The sequence below is a fragment of the Wyeomyia smithii genome, chromosome 2, assembly GCF_029784165.1.
Source record: "Wyeomyia smithii strain HCP4-BCI-WySm-NY-G18 chromosome 2, ASM2978416v1, whole genome shotgun sequence".
Lineage (NCBI taxonomy): Eukaryota > Metazoa > Arthropoda > Insecta > Diptera > Culicidae > Wyeomyia > Wyeomyia smithii.
The window spans coordinates 267,802,313-267,816,611 of NC_073695.1; the positions used below are offsets into that span (position 1 = coordinate 267,802,313).

The 14,299-nt window shown below is 38.1% G+C and overlaps 1 protein-coding gene across 2 annotated transcripts in view; it reads left to right on the forward strand.

Annotated features, from left to right (window-relative positions):
- The window catches only part of LOC129721800 (sex peptide receptor), a 163,726-nt gene that overhangs the window by 53,422 nt on the left and 96,005 nt on the right, over window positions 1–14,299 (forward strand). For both annotated transcript variants that reach the window (XM_055674799.1, XM_055674798.1), the window contains exon 2: window positions 10,754–11,427. In XM_055674799.1, coding sequence (XP_055530774.1) covers window positions 10,791–11,427 — 637 coding nt within the window. In that variant the 5' untranslated portion in view covers window positions 10,754–10,790. The remainder of the gene's footprint in view (window positions 1–10,753; window positions 11,428–14,299) is intronic.

Consider the following 14,299-nt stretch of genomic DNA (forward strand, 5'->3'; position numbering starts at 1 on the left):
GTTGCCCTCCTGTCCTGTAACAATAACGCGCCTGGATTAGATAGAATCAAATTCAACTTGTTGAAGAATCTACCCGGCAATGCCAAGAGGCGCTTGTTGAACTTGTTCAATAAGTTCCTGGAGCAAAACATTGTACCGCAGGATTGGAGGCAAGTGAAGGTGATCGCCATCCAAAAACCAGGGAAACCAGCTTCTAATCACAACTCTTATAGGCCGATTGCAATGCTATCCTGTATCCGGAAATTGATGGAAAAAATGATACTCCGTCGTTTAGACCACTGGGTCGAATCAAATGGTCTACTATCAGAAACTCAATTTGGCTTCCGCCGTGCCAAAGGGACGAATGATTGTCTTGCGTTGCTTTCAACAGATATTCAGCTGGCGTATGCTCGTAAAGAACAAATGGCGTCTGCGTTCTTGGACATTAAGGGGGCTTTTGATTCCGTTTCTATTGACATTCTTTCGGGTAAACTTCACCGACAAGGATTTTCTCCAATTTTGAACAATTTTTTGCACAATTTGTTGTCCGAAAAGCACATGCATTTTACGCATGGCGATTTGGCAACTTTTCGCATTAGCTACATGGGTCTTCCCCAGGGCTCATGTTTAAGCCCCCTTCTTTACAACTTTTATGTAAATGACATCGACGAATGTCTGGCAAATTCATGCACGATAAGACAACTTGCAGACGACAGTGTAATCTCTGTTACAGGAGCCAAAGCTGCCGATTTGCAAGGACCATTGCAAGATACCTTGGACAATTTGTCTGCTTGGGCTTTACAGCTAGGTATCGAATTCTCTCCGGAGAAGACTGAGATAGTAGTTTTTTCTAGGAAGCATGAACCTGCTCAGCTTCAAACACAATTAATGGGTAAAACGATTTCTCAGGTTTTGGTACACAAATATCTTGGTGTCTGGTTCGACTCTAAAGGCACCTGGGGTTGTCACGTGAGGTATCTGATGAAAAAATGTCAACAAAGAGTGAATTTTCTTCGTACAATAACCGGACAATGGTGGGGAGCCCATCCAGGAGACCTTATAAGGCTTTACCAAACAACGATATTGTCTGTTATTGAATACGGGTGTTTCTGCTTCCGCTCCGCAGCAAACACACATTTGATCAAACTGGAGCGAATACAATATCGTTGTTTGCGTATCGCCTTAGGTTGCATGCAGTCGACCCATACGATGAGTTTGGAGGTTTTAGCTGGAGTACTACCATTGAAAAACCGCTTCTGGAGCCTGTCTTCTCGTATTCTAATCAAATGTGAGGTCTTGAACCGTCCCGTGATTGAAAATTTTGAAAGGTTAATCGAACTTAATTCTCAAACCCGTTTTATGACATTGTATTTCAATCACATGTCCCAAAATATTAACCCTTCTTCGAATATTCCAAATCGTGTCGACTTATCAAATACTTCTGATTCTACTGTGTTTTTCGATACATCCATGATAGAAGAAACTCGTGGAATCCCGGATCATTTACGCGTGCAGCAGATCCCTAAAATTTTTTCCAATAAATATCGAAACATCAACTGCGACAATATGTACTACACTGACGGATCACTTCTTGATGGGTCCACTGGCTTCGGTATCTTCAATAACAATTTAACCGTCTCCCATAAGCTCGATAATCCTGCTTCTGTTTACGTCGCAGAATTAGCTGCAATTCAGTACACCCTAGGGATTATCGAAAAAATGCCCACGGACCATTATTTCATCTTTACGGACAGTCTCAGTTCCATTGAGGCTCTCCGATCGATGAAAGATGTTAAGCACTCTCCGTATTTCCTGGGGAAAATACGGGAACATCTGAGTGCTTTATCCGAAAAATCTACTCAGATTACCTTAGCGTGGGTCCCTTCTCACTGCTCGATACCGGGTAATGAGAAAGCGGACTCTTTGGCTAAGGTGGGCGCAACAAACGGTGATATTTATGAAAGACCAATTGCCTTTAATGAATTTTTCGCACTTGTACGTCAGAATACGATCATCAGTTGGCAAAATGCTTGGACCAGAGGGGAATTGGGAAGGTGGTTACATTCCATAATCCCCAAAGTATCGACGAACCCGTGGTTCAAGGGGTTGGATGTAGGTCGGGATTTCATTTGCGTGATGTCCCGGCTTATGTCCAATCACTATAGATTTGACGCGCTCCTCCGTCGTGTTGGGCTCGGGGAAAGTGGTATCTGTGCCTGTGGTGAAGGTTATCACGACATAGAGCATGTGGTTTGGTCATGCCCTGTACACCGTGACGCCAGGTCTAAATTAATAGCTTCCCTGCAGGCCGAGGGTAGACAGCCGGCTGTTCCTGTTCGTGATGTCTTGGCGAGCCGTGACCTATCCTACATGTCCCTTATATACGTTTTCCTGAAATCCATCCACGCCCCAGTCTAGTCCCGTTCCCCTCCGTCTACACCCAACAAAACGACAAGAACACGTTTGAACCTTAAGCACAAAACCAGCAACCAGACCCCGCACAATAGAACCAGGACCCAAGGACTACGAGCCTCTGTCCCAACTCACGACATCGTGGCTCAGCAGAACGAATCCATACATGCCATTCGACGATTATCAGACGACCATTGAACAACAAAACACTGATTGGAAATACCATGCTAGTTTTAAGTTAGACTTAATTTCAGCTCGTAGTCGGCAGCGAGGATAAAAAATTTGCTTTAGTTTTTAAGTCATCAGATATAATTGGCGCCGTTAAACATTAAATTGTATTTGTGCCGTGTCAAATAAATGTTATGTGAAGAAAAAAAAAAAAAAAAGAGTTCTTAATAACTTTAATAATTTTGCCTCACCAATCCGATATTGACGGTACACTAGGGATATAATCACTGAATAGTAGCTTCAAATCCTCTAACGAATATAAGAGATCATTCATTTATTACGTAACGTACTCAGAAAAAGGGGATATTCAATGAAGAGTTCCATTGTGCGAGGCCTCCATGCAAAATTGTGTTATTCAGGGATGGAAGGTATTGCTAAAATTAAGCGTTACGTAACATGTGTATATCCCTAATGATATGATTTTATGATTAAAGAGTATTTCGACGCAAAATATACAACTACTTCAAGAAACTAAGGCAAAAAACTTCTCGAAGGGATAAAAAAACAGCAATTCTATTGAGTATTTAATTTTTTAAATATAAGCGATTTGTGGGTCCATTAAATGAACTCGTATCAACATCAAATTTTCATGGCTTATTTTTGGAGTAAAAAGGAAACTTTTTCCGCCCGGCACTCATCGAAATCGCATGATGTTACAAAAATGACCACTCTAGTGTGCACTGTAAACAACAACAACAAATCGTTCACAAAATCAGATCTGTGCTGAGAAAGAAAGGTAGTGAGTGATTGGTTGCTCGGTATGATTTAGGCAATCCATGTTACCTACCAATGTTTCAATGGCGTTTCTCAATCAATTCGTCTTTTATGTTGCAAAAACTCAACCATAAAAGAATTTCGGTTGATGCTTTGGTAAACTCCTTAATATTTGAATCAAATACTTATCCGGCGGAACGAACTCCTTAATATTTGAACTCCTTAACTCCTTAATATTTGAATCAAATACTTATCCGGCGGAACCAGGGCTTTTCTTTCTTTAGCGGTGACGGAGTTGACGAAAGTCAAAACCGTTCGCAATGATAAAACCTCTTATGCTTAAAGCAATTCCGGTGAGACGAACTGGAATAGACCAGTCGCTGCGGAATGCTCATTGATTAATTCTGTCAAAATATTTATTTCCATGTGTTACATGTGTGGCCAGCTGGAAACAGCTGGAGATTCGAGCATTAAAATTGCAACGCTGCATTTTGCGTGCTGTATGAATCAGGCACCAAACGTTGCGGTACACTCAGCAAGGCATGGTAGCGAGTGTGCTGTAACGCTTAGGCTTTCAGTAAGTAACGGAACTTACTTGCGCGGGTCAGTGGTTTGAATCGAAATTTGTTTGTTTATGGTTTACGGTGCCGTACAAAAGAGTTGGTATACGACACCATCCCTCTTTACGAGAGCAATTTTATGAAAAATGAAATTGCTCTGAAAAAATTTAGATGTCTGTCTCCAGTTGTTTCTCACAAATTTTGATAAGTCTGATAAATGTGAATATAAAATTTTTTTTTTTGAATAATAGTACTTCTTTGCATGTATGTTTTTTGGCTTTTCTATTTAAATTATTTAATAATAATTTGATTGTGTTTGTCATACTTGAATCGAAAGATTTTGTTTATGTTTTTTTTTCCTCATCTTTTGTTTATGTTTTGAAAAATATAGTTCGTTTTGTTGTGAGGATAAGATTTTTATATGCTTGTAATTTGATTAATGTAGGGTTGATGAGACAGTTTTAAATTCTAGTTGTTATTTATGAATGATCTATATGATTAGTGTTAATATATTTTTCGTATTATACGCTAAGACAATTTTTTTTTATTTATAAATCTACATTTTATTTTACTTCGGTAAGGCAAACTCTTGTGTCTGACTTTCACTCTAACATTTTTATGCATGTTTATTCTTATTTTTACATGCCTATATATTTGAAAAATGCATTATTCTTGTATCTCTGCATGTATGAAAATGCTTTATTCTTGCATCTCGACGTCCTTCTAGCTAATAAAACGTGCCAGGCATCCGGGAAAAATAATATAATAAAAATTCGAATACTGGTTTCTAGACGCTAGAGTCTGAACCTTCCTATGTAGCTACTTGCTACTCCCGGGCATCCGGTAACCTTCTTGGGTTCCAGGCATCTGGGGTATAATAAAAATAATAACCATTCAAATCACCCAGGCATTCTAATATTCTTCTTATTTTTTGTACTTGTGTTTGAAACAAGTAGGACGACACGAATGTTACGCCACTTTGATAATTATGAGAGACTTATTTTATACTTTTGCTAAGGATTTTAAGCCTTTTCGCTTAGCATCAGTAGGACGATGACACAAATGTTGCGTCTTTTTGAAATTAACTTATTAGATGAGCAACTACTTGACATCCATTCTCTTAGATAAGCAAATTTTTGAAATTTGATATCGAATAAATAATTAACTCTCTTATTGGATGAGTATGTTTTAACATCCACTCTATTAGGTATGCAAACTCAAGGTTTGATATCTAACAACAATAAAAAAATAATTATCAAAATATGCCAAAATCTAGAGTTGATCAGACTCAAGACTGTCAGCTTATTTCGTTGCTCTGAGTCCATGGATTGATCGGTCACATGTTCTCATGACAACATAAATTTTGGATAAGAAAAATTTATTTTGCGCTATAAGATGTAGCTAAAAAAAAATTCTCAGGTAAATATTATTTTTAAATTTATCTCTATTTCCACATTATATTAAAGATATAATGGTTACTTAAAAGACTTAGTTTAAATTGTGAATAAGGTATGTTCATTATTTACAACTATAATTAAGATTTTGTTGCTGAAACTGTTCATTGTAATTTTGTGATGTCTATTTACAAGTTGGTTTGGGTGAATATTGCGAATCTCATTTCCAGTCATATGCACTTTGACTCGAATGAAATTTGAAATATATGTGTCTTGCCTGTTAGTAACAATTGTCTGGAATCGTCGACCTTCCTGATCAGTTGTTACTACATGGCTAGAAAATGATTTTGAATTTATATGGCTGGTTAATTTGCATGTTGTTGTTTGATAAAAAGTATGTTTATATTGTTTATGAAAGTTAGATTTTTGTGAAATTGTGAAGTTAAATGGTCTGATTATAATTTTATATATTTGGATTCGGCATGTTGTTGGGTATCTATTAGTGGGGGTTTAGTAAACACAACCTATTATTTTCCACCCAGTTTCCTTTCATAGGCTGTGTGGTGCGTCACCATCCCTCTGTTGGTTGATATCAGAAGTACTCCTGTTATTGTTGGCATAATTTCCAAGACATATCTATGTAGTGTTTTAAAAGTGGTTGACGTTTTTCCGGACAGTACGATGAATTCAGAGGCTTCTTTTGTTGCTCTCATTATTATGGACGTCTTATTTTCTTTTATTATTACTACTAGTTTTTCTTTATCTAGTGCGTAAACTAGTAGTTTTAATTCGTTTGAGTTTTTGACTGCGATCGGCTTCTACGTTATGTATCGCACTGAGACCCATTTTGCTCGTTATTTTCCAAAAGAAAATTTATTTAGAAAAAAGAAACCGTTGTATTATTATAATATTTGTAGTGTTGGAAAGATGTTTTATTTTAACTGGTGTAAAATGGATTCGTTGCGTAAAACCATTTGTAAAGTTGAGTAGGTTTTGAGGTTTTTGTTTTACTAAGTAGATATTAGAGAAATTATTAGTATTATAATTTTTTAAAATCGTTGTGAAAAAAAAAATTTTCTTTAATATAATCTTAGCAAAAGTGTAACTGTTTTGTTGGACTAGTAAATTATTATTATTATTACAAGCAAAAGTCATAGAAAATTAAAATATTCTTAAGTGAGCGTGTACGTGCTATAATTGCGCTATATGTATTGTTTTGTTTTTTTTTTTTTTTTTTTTGCTTATATAGGCGTAGTTGTGTCTATTTCTCATACTTCCCTTTTTGAATGAATAATAAAATGATATTTCGTAAAATTTGAATATTTTAGTGAAATATCAAATATAGAATTTTTGTAAAAATTTTTTTATTAACTTTGAAATAACAGCTTTGCTATTGCTATTTCTTTATGGCTAATGGATAATTCTTATAGCCTTTGTTTCGTCATTTAGTAAAAAAAAAATTCTACTTATCATAGTTGTTGCTGTTCTTTATGTTGCTGCTGTTGCTGCATGTTGTGGTTTCTTGGTGTTTGTTGTTTACCTGTTTGGTGCTGTAGATGATGTTACTACTGCTGTTGTTTGATGACGCTGCTTCTGCTGTTGCTGTCTGCCGTTGATGGTTGATGGTTGATGGTACCGTTGATGGTTGATAGTTGATGGTTGATGGTACCGTATTCTTCTTGCTGGGTTTCTTTTGGTGCTTTTCAGCCGTCTGGTAAGTTCCTGTATGCGGTTTATGTTGAGCAATTGTCGAATTCCCCACTGTTGCTGTGTTGATTGGCTTGCTCGTTGATGATGTTGTGGTTGCTGTTGTGGAGATAGCTTTTGATCGACTTGTAGAGGCTGCTGGTGCTGTCGATTGTTCTGTTGCAAATGCTGTCGCATTGTTGCTGCTGTTATTTTTTTTTCTTTTTTTACACTATTTATCTCTTCAGTGGGCGAGATAGATGCCCTTTAATGTTCTTAAGCACTGCACTTTACTTGGTTTGTTTTTGGGAACTCGCATTTTCCTTTTTTTGGTAAGGAGCAACTTTGAAAATACTTTATACTTTGCTTTCTATGCGCGTACTTTTCGCGGACATTTTTAGTTCATTATTTCGCGATCACCTCGTTAAGCACAGCGACAGATCTAGCTGCTTTCAAAGCGTTTTTACGTTCGCGTTTTTTGAATGCTTTATACAGTATGATTATTAACTGCATAGCAACCATTATTAACACTACCCCTAACAACAGGTTGGTTTCTTCATGATAGGCGGTGTGCTGTTCCTGGTTGTTTAATATTATCACTTGGGGATCACCAGTAATTTTTTCCGTTTTACTTTGTGATTTACCCATTTTCGTGGCGCTGTTACAATGCTTCCATGCGAGTATTATTATTTTTTGTTTGTTGTTTGCACGATTTTTACGTGTTCTTGAGCACTGTCAATTTAGTCAATCAAGTTTTATTCTATATAACGACATTCACTAATATTGAATTCGTTTCCGTGTTCTGCTGCACTACACTTGTTTTTTTTTTTTTTTTTTTCATTTTAGTTCATCAGCACATTTCAGTTTACTGTTGAAAGCTTTAGTAACTAATACCACTCTAATTTGTCTTCTCTTGATCGGGGAAAGATCGCGTTCACTGTTTTTACTACCGCGAACTTCTGCAATCCGATGATTGCAAGTCCTGTCACGGTCGCCATTTGGTAAACTCCTTAATATTTGAATCAAATACTTATCCGGTGGAACGAGGGGTTTTTTTTCTTAGCGGTGACGGAGTTGACGAAAGTCAAAACCGTTCGCAATGATAAAACTTCTTATGCTTAAAGCAATTCCGGTGAGATGAACTGGAGTAGACCAGTCGCTGCGGAATGCTCATTGATTAATTCTGTCGCTTTATTGAAAATCATTTGCTTTTATAGGCAAATGCAATTGCCAAAATATTTAATTCTATGTGTTACATGTGTGGCCAGCTGGAAACAGCTGGAGAGTCGAGCATTAAAATTGCAACGCTGCATTTTGCGTGCTGTATGAATCAGGCACCAAACGTTGCGGTACACTCAGCAAGGCATGGTAGCGAGTGTGCTGTAACGCTTAGGCTTTCAGTAAGTAACGGAACTTACTTGCGCGGGTCAGTGGTTTGAATCGAAATTTGTTTGTTTATGGTTTACGGTGCCGTACAAAAGAGTTGGCATACGACAATGCCAAAACCGCGATAATCTGACAAGAAATTACGAATATATAAGCGCTCAAACGCTGATTACGTTTTCCGTGGTTGAATTACAGGATTTTAAAATTCAGGCACCTAACTTCTGGATAGACTTTAGTTCAAAAACCGACAACAGGATACCACGTATTGGTATTTATCAAAATACTTGAAAAGATTTCCGTTATTATTGTTAATGTGAATTATACATGACATATTTTAATGCCGTTCTGACTATCGTATAGGTATAAGTCATATAAAAAATCATTCAACTTCATTCAAACAAATATTTATTCGTCTTGAGAAAGACGGTTGATTTAAAACCCATAAATCAGCATAATTGAGAACTTTTTGCTCTAATTTTCTACATCTCATCCAGCTCGAAATGTGAGATTATTTTCTTTTTACTCAACTTCTTAAAATTTAACTAAAAAAAATGAAACTAAAAAACACTCTAATCATAAATAGAATATTTATGTGTACAGTATATGATAGTGTTTCGTGAAAAATTCTGGGGATTTTGGAGAAAACATAATCTGAAAAAAAAAATCCACTGAAATTTCACGACGAAAACAAATTAATTTGTAAATAATGCATTTTTCTCCCAACTGCTATAAATGTTTCACAGCTAATTCACAAACTAACATCAATTCTACGATGTACGGTTTGTAAGTTACGTTTTCTGAAATAAGTGATGTTCAAACCCTAAGCAGTTTTTATCGAAAAAAATATTTCGTGTTCCCTTTGCTACAATATCGCACGCTTTGCCTGGGGGCTAATAGCGGTCTCGATCGACTCGACTTTAGTTGAGAGAATTCGTTATCGATATTGTTTTTGGCACATTTTGTATGTGTAGGATAAGTACAACGATACACCGTGCCCCAGTGCTGAGTCGAGAAAATTTCCAGCTCTAAAAGATTCTCGACTCGATCGGGAATCGAACCCGATATCACAACCGTGTAGGAGAGCTAGCCGGCCGACATCGCTAACCACAGAGCCACGGGGACCACTTGCTGCTATTTGTTATTTTAGACCTGAAATTGCGTCGCAAAATATTATTTTTTCGCTGTAAAGTTTTGCCAAACATTATATATGAACTCTTATGCTTCGATATCGAAACTATTGGATGTTCAGAACGCCTTTCTTCATATTTAATTGCTTCTAAAAAAATATATTTAAATGTTCGTTACAAACAACCAACATAAGAAGAGGTTATCACTTCTCTGCAGAATTTGATATTCTTAAGAAATCTGTAATTTTAGATTTAAAAATTATAAACTTTTTTAGCTCAACGAAGATATCCAAGTGGATTTCTTCCGAAAGTAGAACCCCGTTCCATACTTGAAACTTCACAGTGTTTTTTGTCATGTTTCAACAAGGAAAACATAATCGCCCACGAGTGGCCAAATAGCAAAGGCAACCTAACCCCTATTGATTCAAAATTCTTCAGACGCTTTCAGTTTAGAATTCCTCACTCTGTGTGGCCCCTTTTGCCTGCACGTTTGTGTTTAGAATTATTTGCAATTTAAACAGTATAACGGAAAACATTTGTACTTTAACCAATTCCAGGTACTAGTCTGCAACTGGTGGCCAACCATGAGGCTTTGGTTAGCAGGATCGTGAATATTTCAACAAACGAGTTTTTGCTACAAGCAAACGAGCGCTTTTTACCCGGGAAAACTTCTTGACATATTGGGTTCCTGAATTTTTGCCAGCAATGAGCCCAAGCTAACTGCACTTCCTTGGCAACGGTGCCCGGTTTTGCTTTCCCACGCCGACAATTCACCGCCGTGGTGTTATGTTCGTGAAAGCTGGACACGATTGTACACATGTGGAAAGAATAGTCAAACATCACTACAACGTGTGTTTCGTGGCTTTTGGCTAGTGGTATCTTTCGGCGAAGGAAGTGCAAAGAGAATAAATTTCGTGCACATGTTGTATGTGTGCGGAAGTCTTTAAAGCTGGCCTCAAATATGATATGACAGTAATATATAACATCTATTTCTGAATAACCAAAAAGATCTAATTTTTCCTTGTCACAAAAAGAGAAACGACTAGCGTTGAAAAATTCAGCCGTATGTGAAACTAAGGCAGCCTTTTACGGCTGCCGAGGGATTTTACAAACAACCGTTTCGTCCTTCACATTAGCTAACATAAAAGTTTCCCACTCCAGCATCGCAAGCCAGCTTGCCTCCAACGGGGCATTTCCTCTGGCTGCGCGTAAAACACAGTCCGTTACATGTGTCTTTTTTCTTCTTTCTGCTCTTCCCTCTCTATAGACAACCCGCGGCTCGATTCACCGTAGCGGAAAAATTTATGGTACCGTCAAGTCCCACAACTGAAATAATCGATATGTCAATTGATGCTGCAGCCATTGCCGCTAGCGCCGGAGAAGCCTCCAATGTTCTTAGCCGATTATCAGCCGCTTTAAGTGGTAGTGGTGGTAGTACAGAAACAGGGGCCACACTAGCTGTCGGCGTCGCATCTGACACGGCGGGCGAACGGAAGCGATTTTACTTCAACGAACACGAAGACGATGGGCAATTTAACAGCCCCCATCATTATCAGCAGCGGGCCCTGCTACTGGGAGAAAATATCACAGCATCCACAATGTACTCCACAATGGAACCCGCTGTCTACGATCCGGTGGAAACGGACAATAACACCAATTTTTATTATATGAATAGCGTCTCCGGCGTGGGGAATTCCTTCGGGGTTGGCCACAATGGCACACTTCCATTTGCAGATGACTACTACCAGAGCTGTATGGGTCTGCACGATGGCAATACGTCCTATCTGAATGTGTCCTGCGAAACGATCCTCAACTATGGCATTCCGCTGTATGGCTACTGCACACCCTTCTTCATCCTCATCACCCTAACGGCCAACTCCTTGATCGTGATTGTTCTCAGCAAACGGAGCATGGCATCACCAACCAATTTCGTGCTGATGGGTAAGTTTTCCCGCCTGAATTACCATGGTTTATGCCGTCCAAATATTGCCTTCCATCAGCTTAGTGAGACTAATAAATCCCGCTCACACAAATCTTCTTCAGGATTTATATACCCCCAACGGTTAGTCAAAATCTCTTGTCCTCTTGTTTCCATTGAAGACGTGCTTAGTTATTAAAGTAATTTGCATTCATATTCCTGTGTCCAGTGACGGCACAAGCTGCTAGATGTGATTTACTGTTGGGCACAACATGCGAAATAGAAAACTTCTCCCTTCAATTATTGACTTGACTTTCAGTCAATGATTGTCCCACAGGAAATTAGAAGAATAACTAACTAACTAACTGCAGGCTTTAAATTTTAAATTTTAGTGCAACGTAAGAACTCGCGAATAAATATTAAACGGGACACAAACACTTATGGTTCTTACAATGTAAAAATTACCTTTTTTACCGACCGGTTTCGGGTAAGCTGTTACCCATCTACGGGGCGATGTCCAACTAATTAGTAGGAGAGAGTTACAATTTCAGTTTGGTGAGGCGGAAGAGAGGCGATAGTATGGGAGCATCATCTTCGTTCATAAGCGGCTGTTCCGATGTCATGATATGCATCGACTCCCATGCATTAAGTTGCGACGATTTTCTAATATTTTTCGAAATTGTCGCGTTGTCCCAATCGACATTGTGTTGGAGGGAAATAGCATGACTTGCCACTCTTGATTCGTTGGCTCGTTTGTTGGCTACAGCTTTCTTATGCTCTTTCAAGCTTCCAGGGTTCCATTGATTCGTTGGCTCGTTTGTTGGCTACAGCTTGCTTTCCAAGCACGGTCGACAGAATCATATACCTTGCAATTTAAAATATGCTATTTGGCCTATATAAGAGCCTGTTCCAGCCGAAGCCGCTCATAATAGTTCTAGACAGCGACAACAGCAGTCATCCCTTAGCAGCAGCAGTAGCAGTGCAGTGGATACCAGCGATAGCGGATACCGGCCACCGCTGTGGCATAGCAATAAATAGCGCACTAGTTGCAGCGGATCTCGAGCCACAACTGTGGCATGGCTACGGATAGCGTAGCAGTTGCAGCGGGTATATCTGACCATGAAGCATTTATGCAATAATTGAATGAAAATTGCAATTGCAGCAATCGGTCTTTTTCAAGGCTACTGAATGTATTTGGAAGAACATAATGAATGGTTATTAATAAACTGCAACTGAGGTTTGATGCTGCTGCAAATGCACAGCAGTGTGATGTTTATTACAATTTGTTGACACTGTACTTAACAAGCGGTATATACGAAAAAATTCCGATTTCAAAATGAATGACACGCAAGCAGCCGAGTTATCTTTCTTGTAAAAGTATTCTACTTTAATCTTGCAGTCGTGGCTTTGCACACAACCCTCCTGTGATTTTTTTTTAAATTATGGTTCATATTAAAAATCTTATGACTTGTCTTCTTACGCACACTATTTTTATATGCTTTCACTTCTTCTTCTTCTTCTTTTTCTTCTTCTTCTTCATCATTATCATCTACTCTATCAGGATCATTACAAGATATTTTGTGTATGTTTTCAGAAAAGTTAAAACCTCTTCAGGGAAAATTTTCAAAATGCCGTTTCCGTTCTCGAAATAAATGTTTTTTGTTGAGTTCATAACAAACAAACACAAACCCGTTTATTGTGTTTAAGCGATTATACTTACGTGCAGAATATTCTCGGATGTTTTTCATATGATTTTTTATTGCTCTTCTTCGTCATTCTTCCAATCCATAAAATTATTGTTAGAATAATATCATGGCAAGTCTAATAGCGAAACAGTCAAAAACCGTGTAAATTGGCAAAACGTGCTGATATTCCAGTAAACAAGATCAAAAGCACAAGTGATTGATAAACGCAGTTTCGAAACCAATTAATTTCGCATTTCATTTTCGCAAAAACGCTTCAAAAAGATATATAGCAGCGTTAAAAGCATCGTTCGCTTCCGAAATACAACATTAAAAGAAAAATAAAAGCACCAGAGGAGATATGTCTCAATTACTTCCATTTTGCTTGCTTTACTGTACTCTACTTATTTCTCCCCTTTGAGCTAGCTCTACGATCGTCAAACTCTGCTAGATGTTTACAATAAAACATAGCGATTACCTGTTGCAATGGGTAAACATAAATTATGCACGTAATGGCCAAAATCCAATTAAACTAAAGTTCGCAACGTACATCGAGTTAGAAACTGTGCAGATGGTCTCTCCATTCACACAGTTACTCATGTTTTGGCATTTAGCCTTAGTAAGCGTACCGCAAGTTGTTACTGCCGTTGGTAAATTCTAGCCTGCAGCTCGTAACTCGCTAACAATCAGCGGCAGAGTCCTGGATAAGTTTGGTAATTATCTCATTGTATTGCTGGCACTTTTGCATGCCGCTAGTACCTTTTGTAAGTTTTTTTTTGTATTCCTTGGTCCTGGTTTTTCCCGAGTCACTTGCTTGTGACGCCAACCTGAGTAAATGGATGCAATTTACGACGGTGGACTTTTTAATTACATCTGAAACTTATGGTTAATAACGCTGCTAGACGACGTTGCGGTTCTAGTGGCAGTTTATTAAATTTGTTTGCGGCACGATTTTAGACTGGATAAAAATGAGCATGTTAGCATATTGTTCTATTGATCGTATTTTCCATGAATGCGCCACTCAACAGTGTAAACATGTTTACTGAACCTTTTACTCAAGCTAGTTTCGATTTTAATATTTTGAGAACTCTGAAATTCTGTTGAGTGCTGGCTTCGAAATAGGTCTATACAAAAGCTGGCTTCGTATAATAAAACGCTCTAAAGATTATGTTACTATCGAGCTTATATGCGAGTTCCACACACACGTTTTTTT